The 10,359-nt window shown below is 42.3% G+C and overlaps 1 protein-coding gene across 1 annotated transcript in view; it reads left to right on the top strand.

Moving 5' to 3' along the window:
- The window catches only part of lin28b (lin-28 homolog B (C. elegans)), a 12,451-nt gene extending 3,371 nt beyond the window's left edge, over positions 1–9,080 (top strand). The window contains exons 2-3 of the mRNA XM_053444768.1: positions 6,020–6,207; positions 8,768–9,080. Coding sequence (XP_053300743.1) covers positions 6,020–6,207; positions 8,768–9,080 — 501 coding nt within the window. The remainder of the gene's footprint in view (positions 1–6,019; positions 6,208–8,767) is intronic.
- The last annotated feature ends 1,279 nt before the right edge of the window (positions 9,081–10,359 follow it).

The following is a 10,359-nucleotide window of genomic DNA, read 5'->3' as shown; positions in this document are numbered from 1 at the left end:
CTTTTTGTGCGCTCATTTTAAAGTTTTGCTTATGAGATAAATAATACAAAATCCTAGTATAACAATCAAAATCCAAAATAAATAAAAATAGTAATAAAAAAAATGGGCACAGAATTCTCAGCTATAAACAGTATTTTTGCTTGAAAAAAAATAATGATCAAAATGATTGCAGACAAATATACACATAAAAAATACACTTGCTTTTTTCATCTTGATAAATGTGATGGGAAATTGGAAGAAAATGCTTAACAATGTGAGAGAAAATAAATCCTGGCTCTGCAACTTTGTCCGGATCGATGCCAACATTTAATAGGTTCTTTCTTGGCTCACGTCCCATCCTTCCTCCAGGTTAATACGTAATCCTGCTGAAAAACAAACCAACAAATAAAGGAGTGAAATCATAATCTCCTTGGTAGGGTAGAGAACTTCTATATACTGTATGTAGGATTATGTCACTGCATGTGTCAGAAAGACTTTTGAAATTAAAATAATCGACTATCAAATTCCATTTCAAAAGTGCAGAGAAAAGGTTTTTAAATACTGTTTATACGTTAAAAACCATTTCCACTGATGAGATGATAACATGTGGAGATAAGATGTGAACGGGCAAAGACAATTTACGAATCCAGTTTTCATATCTAAATGTGTTGACGTCCATTTGATCATAATATTCCTCTAGCTTATCTGTGACTATCGAGTAAAGCAGTTAACGACCCACATCCTCCCTCGGTCACGTCTGACCAACTGTTTGTCATTACATGTTTTTCTGGTGGCGGTTTGAGTTCATTGCCAAAACAAACACGGGACAAAAACAGTAGCTGCTGTTTGTTTGGCTTCTGCAAATGTGGTCGAGTGTAACACAATCAATGAAGCAACGACTTTGATTCAGACCATGTGCTAAAACCACAATCGATCTTCAGAGCTTAACAAAAAGTGCTGCTTAGGATGTAAACAATAAAAAATAAGGCTTGCGTTAATGGGATCGATAAAATATGAAAGTTTCAAAATGGTCCAAATTGTGTTATTGTTACAAACACCAGTGTTTTCTGATAGAATCTTGACGCTTTGTTGTAGGGACTCGGTTGTGAACGTGCAGGGTTGTGCGTTTTATCAACCCGTCACCTCAGCTAGGCTCACTTCCCCTCTCGTGCTGATAAACGTAGGGAGATGATCGAGTGCCCCCCCCCCCCCCCCCCCCCGCGGATCAAATATTTGCCCCGGTCATAATCGGGGGAGGTGGGTGGGGGGGGGTGTTGGATGTTGTGAATTTCAGGCACGGGAGACATGAAGGCTTTTAAGTGTTTGATGGGGGGTTGGGAGGGGTTCAGGGGTCAGGGCCACTAATGACAACGTGCTGAGGAGTGCCGGGATGTCAGCGTCACCATGAGAGCGGCTCCGTTGGTGGTTTTTCTCCTCGGTGTGTTTGCGAGTTTGTTTTTCTTTTCTCCTCTCGCTCCTTCTCCCCTCGCCCCTCTCTCTCTCTCCTCTGGTGTACACGCGTCCTGTCGGGTGACGTCCATCCGAGCTGATCTGGCCCAGCTTTGTCCACTTAGCATTTCCTGTGTGTAAAAAGCTACTTAATGGCACCACGCCACATGGTGACCGCCATCTCCTTCACGCTCACCCCCGAACACACACACACACACACACACACACACACACACACACACACACACCCTTTTCCTCTTAACACAAGCTCGAATCCGCGGTGATTGGCTCCGTGTGGCCCACCTCTGATTTAAAGCATCCCATAATTAGCCCCTCCATAGCTGTTGGGTCTCCTCTCCACTTCCCCATCCCCTCACGTTACAGCTTCCTGTATTGATTGCTGGGCCCTGGTGATGACGAGGGCCTGGCCAATGAAAGGGAGGGCTATTTCTATCCAGGATGTTGGCGTCCGTATTGATCGCTGCCTCCTTCCTACGCACACACACACACAGAGAGAAAGAGAGAGAGAGGGGGAGAGGGAGAGGGAGAGAGAGAGGGAGCTATAGGAAGATATTTATTACATATAAGGAATCTAGAAAGACAAGTCAAGCAATACTAGAGTTGGTGTCCATTTTGTTGGATCGGTTTCTTCAGTTTTGCAGGATGTGTTAGTGGGGGGGGCTGTGGTGAATGGCAGAGAGCTGGTGTGGTCCCCCGCTCGGGCAGGCGGGGGGGGGGGGGGGGGGGGGGGGGGGCTGGGACGGCTTCACCGCTGACCCTCGGGATTTCTGCCGCTGACCTGTGGGGCTCCTTATCAAATGGGGGTTTTGTGCCCGGGTTCCCCCGAAAGTCCAGCCACTGATCAGGAGTTGCTCCTCCACTGGAGCTGAACAGAATGTGCTGGAGGCATTTCCATGAGCCACTGACTGGCCACCACCCCCCCCCTTCCCCGAACGAGCCCCCTCATCCCGCTATAGCCCCCTCCCTGCTCCAGGCCACTCCTCCATTTTGTCTTCTCCCTCCCTCTCTCTCTCTCTCTGTCTCTCTCTCTCTCTCTCTCTCTCTGTGACGTTCCCTCGTTCCTTCTCCCGAGCGCTGCCCTTTCTTGACCCCCGGAAGTAAAGTGAAACGGGTCAGGACACCCGCCAGGTCACCCGAGAGGGGGGGACTCGGGTTGCAGGTTCTGATTTGTGAAGTCTTTTTTGTTTTTGTTTATCCACACACACACGCACACACACACACACACACACACAAACACACAAACACACACACACACACACACACACACACACATGCAAACACAGGTAGATACACATGATGCCTCTCATTACATAATTGAGCAGACTGAGCTGTCCTGCTTCAGAAATTAAACTCTTAAAGAAACGAATGCATGAGTATGATACCACATCCTATATGGAGAAGGTCTGTGCATGTGTGTGTGTGTGTGTGTGTGTGTGTGTGTGTGTGTGTGTTTTCCTGCATTTCTACAGAACAAAAGAGGTTGTGTGGTTTCCTCACTGGTGCATTGTGGGCATTGAGGGGGTTGGAGAGGGGGTAGGGTGCTGAGACAACCACTCAACTTTGACCTGGAGAGACAAGCTGCTTGTATGAGGACAGGAGAGGAAGAGGAAGAGCTTGTGCTGCCAGTCGATGGTTATTCATCACTATTCAGAAAACATTATGGCTGATGGGTGCGATTCTTTGTTATATATTCGCTTTTCACCAATTTATGCAGCAGGATTGTCTGTGACTGGGCCGGTTTAATCGTGGTAATCATAAAACCAGTTTAAATCCGAACGGTCAAACAGCTTGAGATGATTTTTGTTCCTAAAAAAATGTCTGTGTTTTGGTTGAGAAATTAATAAATGATCAATCCTGAGCCTCCAGGCGTTTGAGATCAACTCTTATCTGTGGCTCAGCTCCTCGTCCCTTCTGCTTCCTGCCCTCCTCTTAACATCTGCTGTGCAAACTCTGTCGCTTTCCCTCCTTTTCATTCCCCCCATCCTCGTCCTTTTTTTCACCCTCAAAGCCAAATCCAATATCTGAACGCACAACATGAACGAGTCGTCCGTCAGCAATTGACCAGGAGCACAGTGGCCTTGGCTGGAGCCCTCACAAACAGCAGGGAGAGAGGGGAGAGCAATTCTGAGCGAGTGGAAAACATTAATTTATGGCAATTGACTTGTATTGAATATTTCAACACCGGTTATTTTTCTCCCTTTCTTTTTAAAATGGGTAAATGTCAAAGTGCGTAAGTAAGAAGGAGGAGTAGTTTAAAAGAAGTTTGATCTGAAAGCAGAAGACATGGTTGATCGGTGAATATTTTCTATGGGCAATATAGATGATTGAGATTTTAGAATAGAAATTAAATAAAGTTTTTAATTGAATTTCACTTATTTGAAGCAGTTCTTTCTTTTGATAGTGCCTCTTGAATTTGACTTTATAGCTTAGTAAGATTTATACTCAAGACTGATTGAATAAAATAAAAGATAGAAAACACCTAAATATGCACATTACTTTAAAATGTATTAAAATAAGACGAATATATGTCCATGAGTTTATTCACTTTTAAAGATTTTAAAAAACACAACAGAATTCTGTAAATCCCCCTTTCCCACAGTATAAGTATCAATATTTCAGTTCTCACAGTATCAACCAGAAATAATTGTATTAACCTTATTTTCACTTTAATAAAATGTTGCCTTTACAATAGTTTTAGGTATTAAATCAACGTTTAATGTAAAAAGAGATAAAGTTCATTATAAACTTAATATAATAAAGAAAGTAATATGATTAAGTTTGACATTTTTATAACTACATTTTCTAAAAAATGGTATAGCATTGAAAAACTCTTGAGATTTGTTTTCAGATTCAGTAAAAGCCTTTAGATTTAATTCAAAACGAGTTTGTGTTAATATTGAGTTGAGGGTGTCAGATAAGCCAATGCTTTTATTTTCTTAAAAATAAGGTTTTTAGTTACGAAACAAGGTTTACAAAATAATTTAACCAAGTTTATTCTCATCAGACTAGTTTTTCAGAAACACACAATAAAACCCAAAGTATTTCAAATATATTTTTTCACTCATATTTAATCCCTCTTTTATTCTAAAATTTGACCTTATCTAAATTCATTGTATAGTGATAATCAGATTTCTAGATTCTATTCACAGTTTGAAATCATTTCACATGCTTCAGTCACTTTGCATTGTTTTATACATCAACACCACAATCTCTCTCTCACGTATTCAATTACGTCTATAAATAAAGCCCCTATAGAACCCTTTTAGCTTCCTGTAATTGCAGTCGGCGACGCAGATGTTATATAAAAAAAAAATGCTGCAGAGCTCATTTTCGCTCTTTCCTCTCATTTCACATTTGATTCCCTCTGATAATTTGTTCCTTTCTCTTCCTGTCTCCTACACGTGTCTGTTCAGCCTTCAGCAGAGCATGCATTCACAGACCCTTTGTATTATATATATCTAGATAGAAGGGAGGGAGGAGTGGTTGTATAGTAGGCTGCAGGTAGGTTTGCTGTGCACTCTGCACTCGTGTGGGCGTGTGTTTACCTACATGCCAAGATCTGCAGGGGTGGATGCGATTCATGAAGGTCGAGGATCCAGCGCCTCTCAGTCGTCTCCTCTGTGTGATCAACGAGACATAAATCATTGTTCGGTGGTTATGCACTAACCAAATCAATGATTCCGATCATCTAGATAAGACAGATGGTGGAGGGGCTGATGGGAAATGATTGCACCGGTGGAAAAGACAACCTCGTCTTTATTTTTTTCCCCTGAAGAAAGAATAGGAAGTGGTGTTTCTGCGAAAGGTAGATAAAGAGAGAACAGCAAGTCCTCCTGTGCTCAAGCTGCCTCGACGGTTGGTTCAAACCACATACAGTTGATCCACCATGTTTGAAAATGACGTCTTCCTGTGTTCGCCCTGCTCGTGTGTGTGTGTGCTGCAGCAACGAGGCTCCAGAGCAGCATGCACGTGTTGATAGGTCTCGTCTCTCGTGTGACAGTCAGTTGGAGAAAAAGTGTTGATTGGATGGTTGTTTGTTTGCTCACACATTGTATATGTTAACTTTTTTTGATCTGATGGATGTGGACGTGAAAAACTGAATCGTGTCATCTCGTTACAAAAAGCTATTTTTAAACAATTCATCAGTAAAGTATTTGCAGCCTTTGTAGGTTCCGTTCATTATTTGAGGTTAAAATAAAAATACCCATTAGAACCAGTGAAGGTAAAACAAATACGACTGTGTTTTTAAAACCTTTAGAAAATGATGTGTTTTGAGATTTTTTGATCAACATTAACAAAATCCCAAATTATTCATCACTACTCAAGGACGTGTGAGTTACAAAATCATTGAAATGACTCAGATATTGTTTTAGCTATTACACTGAAATGTGTTTTTATGATATTTTCTATTAAAATTCCCATTATATAGATTATATCTTATCAATTGAGTCTAAAATGAGAGAGCATGTAAGTCACTTTTGTTGCACTTTTACCCTCTGGTGTGACTAATTGTCATATTTTTTAAATCTCTGTTAAATAGCTAATTGCTTCTTTTTTTCCCCCCCTACAGAGCAAACTGGTGATGGAGGGCTTCCGCAGCTTAAAGGAGGGTGAGCAGGTGGAGTTCACCTATAAGAAGTCCTCTAAGGGCCTGGAGTCCCTGCGGGTGACGGGACCAGGTGGGGGACCCTGCTCCGGCAGCGAGAGGAGACCCAAGGGGAAGGTCCCGCTCCCGAAACGCAAACCAAAGGTAGACCGGTGAGTGTGATGATGACAAGGAAACAATTAAATCTGTGTTCTCGTGATTCCCGTGATCTGCAGAAATGAAATATTTTGTGCTTGAGCGTCGGTCGCTTCATTTTCCAGAGCCGGGCAGAGCTGCTTAGTAGAAGACATGTTGTACACACATCCCACTGCACCAAGCCTTTTCTGAGTGGGCTGAGATTATAGATCAAATCTATTCAATCTGCTCGAGCACATGCCTGTTGCTATGGTTATTGTGCGCCATAATAAGGTATTGAATGGGGCACTTTGCTTTCCATTGCTGCTATTTCAAATCAATAGGACTGGCCCTACAATGTGGCGGTAGGTCAATCAATTGTTTTTTTCCTCAGCCAAATCCTGAAGGGTGCTTTTCTGAAATGTGTCAGATCGAGCCATATGGAGCTCCTTGAAAAGGCCCGGTGGTTCGAGCCCAGGAGGTGGACAGAGCGTGCCTTCATTTGATGTACGGCGAACCCCTGCTGGGCAGAGCCGAGCAGAGTGCTGCATCTTCTGTAGGAAGGCATCACTCAAAAGTCCAAGCTCTGTTTTAGTGGTGCTACCTCGGAGGAACCCCCGTGCCGACCTGGTTTCTGTCGGAGGTGTGAAGAGAGATGCTTTAGTCTGAAAGAGAGAAACAGTATCTGGGAGAGACGGCTCCCTGATTGTTTTACACAGCTGAATAATTCAGCTTATTGGGGATAATTGATCCAGAGTTAGGTCAAGTGTCTCCAGCTCCGGCCTCTGGGTGGAGGGTGGATCCGATTCAGAGATGTAAGGTAGATATCATCCGGCCTTTTTGTGAGCACGCTCAGTGGGACATCTCTAGCTGCTCTGACCCCTGCTGGTCACTCTGTCATGCAACAAAACCATTGTGTGGTCCAGTCTCTGCACTGGTGCTCCTCAGATCACAGCTTTCTCAAGTGTGTTTGATGTGCATGTGACTCGTGCACGACTATCCGCGTGTGTGGGAATAATAAGAGAAGACATTGATCATGAAATCACAAGTTAGTTCACAAGCAGGATCTTTAAAACTGGTGGTCGAAGATCTATCAAATGTTTTTTTTTGATTGCTCAAAGGTACATTTTTAACCATTTTTTGTTTGGATTCATTAAATATAGTTCCTCAATTTTAAAAGCCATCAATACAAAATATCAAAGTTAATATTCTTAAATATATTCTTACTTTATAAAACAGCTTTAGACAAAACTAGTTATTGAGCAGTGTGAAAAAGTATCAATACAGTTTTTGGCATTAGGTTCTGCATTATGTGCTCATTATTCTTTATTGTACAAATTCTGTTACCAAGAATAATTTGATTTAATATCCGACTGTAGTCTTTTCTGTAAATGTTAAAATGTCAATAGTTTTCAGGGTTTTGATGAAAATAACTGATTAAACCCTGTTTTAATATTTACCCCCTAGTTTAATTAATTATTAATAATAAAGTGCAACCTTGATTATTAAAATTGTTTGTTCTTGTAATGAAATGCTGATAGAATAATGTATTTTCCATTGTTACCGATTGATTTGATTTAAAAAAGCATCTTTTTAATTAATTTAAAGATCAATCATCAACGTATTTGTAATAAAATTAATTTAGTTCCAGTTCAGTGAATCTAAGTTGTAAGCAAACTTGCTATTTGTATTTTTAAACCTTCTCCTAAATATGATTTATTAAATAACCACTACTTGTTTTCCAGAGAGACACTGTTCTTGATTTATAAGAAACAGATGCCAGATACTTATACTTCTTTGTTTAATTAATTCTCCACAGGAGTTAATTTTTAATTAGAGGGAAAGAAAAGAACTATTGTTAAATGCTTCCTGGAGATAATTCAAGTAATTTACAGAGGCAACAAAGACTGAACTGAACTTTAGAGTGAACGCTGTGTTTTCTTATGTAGTGGAAGTAATTTGCTGACATGTTTACTTTGTTCGTGCTATTTTTGTACGTTGGCTGTCGAATCAGATCCATCTGAAAATCCTGACCCAGTGATCCACGAGCTTCAGCTGCTTTCAGACAACATGCGTTTGTTGTTCTGTTAATTTAAAACCAACAGGAAATAATGATGTATTAAAATTCTGAATTTGAGATTTACCTGTGTAGTGTTATTAACAATTGAACAGCAGACCAACAATAAAACTAGATAAGAGCATCTGAAGCCTGAAGCAATGAATGTCCATTTAATCTGCCAGAAGCACTGGTGTAGTCGTGACAGGTGCAGATCTCGCTGCTGCCCTTTCAGCACTCCAGTGTTTCTTGTCAAATTTAATAACATGGTGGAGTCTGGCACGTCACAGAGGGCCACTCACACTGCGAGAGACCCATAGCGTGTGTCATACCGCCATCTGGTGGTGAATCCAGGCTGGAGCAGGTATTTTTGCAGGACTGAGAATAGATCATATTCTGCCACATGTATGGAAATTATAACTATTAACTTCCACTTACAAATGATTCTCTACAAATTGTATTTTTCTATTCATGAAAATAATGTAGTGATGATCTCTGCTTATATTCATCCCATGTCTTGTTTCTTCATCCCCCCCCCATAGCTGTTATAACTGTGGAGGTCTGGATCACCACGCCAAGGAGTGTGGCCTGCCCCCCCAGCCAAAGAAATGCCACTACTGCCAGAGCATTACGCACATGGTGGCTCAGTGCCCCCACAAGGCGCTGGCGCCCCCCACAGGCTCTCAGGACCAACACGCGTCTACCTCGGCCACCAGCCCAGGGGCCGGGCCCTACCTCGGCCCCCAGGAGGAGGAGGAGCGCTCCGGCTCCTCTCCCCTGGAGGGCTCCTCCTCCTCCCCCGAGGAGGCCCACACACACCGCGGCCCCCGGACCCAGAGGTGGAGGAAATCCTGAAAACAACCCCGCAGAGGTGAACCCATTCACCGCTACACCCCCGACCCTCATGTCTCCCCTCAATCAAGGATACCTGAACACCCCCCCCCCCCCACCCCCCTCATCTACCTCGCACCTGTGAAAAGAAATGGGAGGTCTTAATTTCTTTTACTTTTATTTTATTTGCTTTTAATGTTTTGATATTTCTAACCAGCGCAGCTATGGCAACGATCAATGGGGTACGGACCAGTGTGAATGTGTGCGACCGACCGACTGGTTGTCATCTGGTGCTGCTATGGCACCCACCGCTGGAATGGTGACTGCAGGGAATGACTGTTGTTCTTGTTTCAATCAGTGCAGCTGGAGAGTGAAACGACGTGGTGTGAATCTTTAGTTCTCCTCTCCTTACTCCCCCCCCCCCCGGACCTAAGTGTTGGCCATCTTGAATGCTCTTTCCTCACAGATGTGGTCACATTTTAATTTTTTTTTAAGTTTCGAAGAAATCAGAGTGCACACACGGAAGCTCGTTTCACGTGGGATTAGAAGAAGACTCTTAAAAGCTCGAGACCCTCTGAGCGATAATCCAGACCCACAGGATCGTTAGCTCGCCTTCTAAAGATCTCAAGGGAAACTGATTCCAGAGGGAATTTTTTATTGTTGTAATTTTTGTTAAACAACACGTGAGCTGCTGCTCTTGACACACTCACTACATACCTCTCACTTACCTGAAATAGACTGGACCAACTGATTGTCAAAAGAGCGAGCATGTGTGGTGCACGACTGACAGAGTGTGTGTGTGTGTGTGTGTGTGTGTGTGTGTGTGTGTGTGTGTCTGTCTGTCTGTCTGTGTGTGTGTGTGTATTTGTGTAAGTAAATCTGTCAGACTGTTGCACCTCTTCTTCACGTGCCGGTCAACATCATTAACCCTTCGGTTTCCTACTATGATAGATAGACACGCCTTTAGCAAAAAATCAAAAAACACATCGTATTATAACGTTAGATCATAGTTTTGATTCGAGGTAATGAATCGATTGTTAGATTTCCACTTATGATTGTTGTATAATTAGTTTTTAATAACTTACAGTTTATAAAAATCATAGCATATGTCATTAATATATACGTTAAAGCCACAAGATATAATTGAAATTCTCTTGATTTTAAGTAAAGCTTATATAAGGAGTTAGCTCGGACGTAGGTGACTAGTCGTGTGTATTGCGTGGGATGCTTTTTATTGTCGTGTGAAAACCTACCACTCTCTCTCTCTCTCTCTCTCTCTCTCTCTCTCTCTCTCTCTCTCTAT

This window comes from Pleuronectes platessa, chromosome 17 (assembly GCF_947347685.1).
Source record: "Pleuronectes platessa chromosome 17, fPlePla1.1, whole genome shotgun sequence".
Lineage (NCBI taxonomy): Eukaryota > Metazoa > Chordata > Actinopteri > Pleuronectiformes > Pleuronectidae > Pleuronectes > Pleuronectes platessa.
The sequence above is the reverse complement of the archived record's forward strand: the minus strand, read 5'-3'. Positions and strand labels throughout refer to the sequence as shown.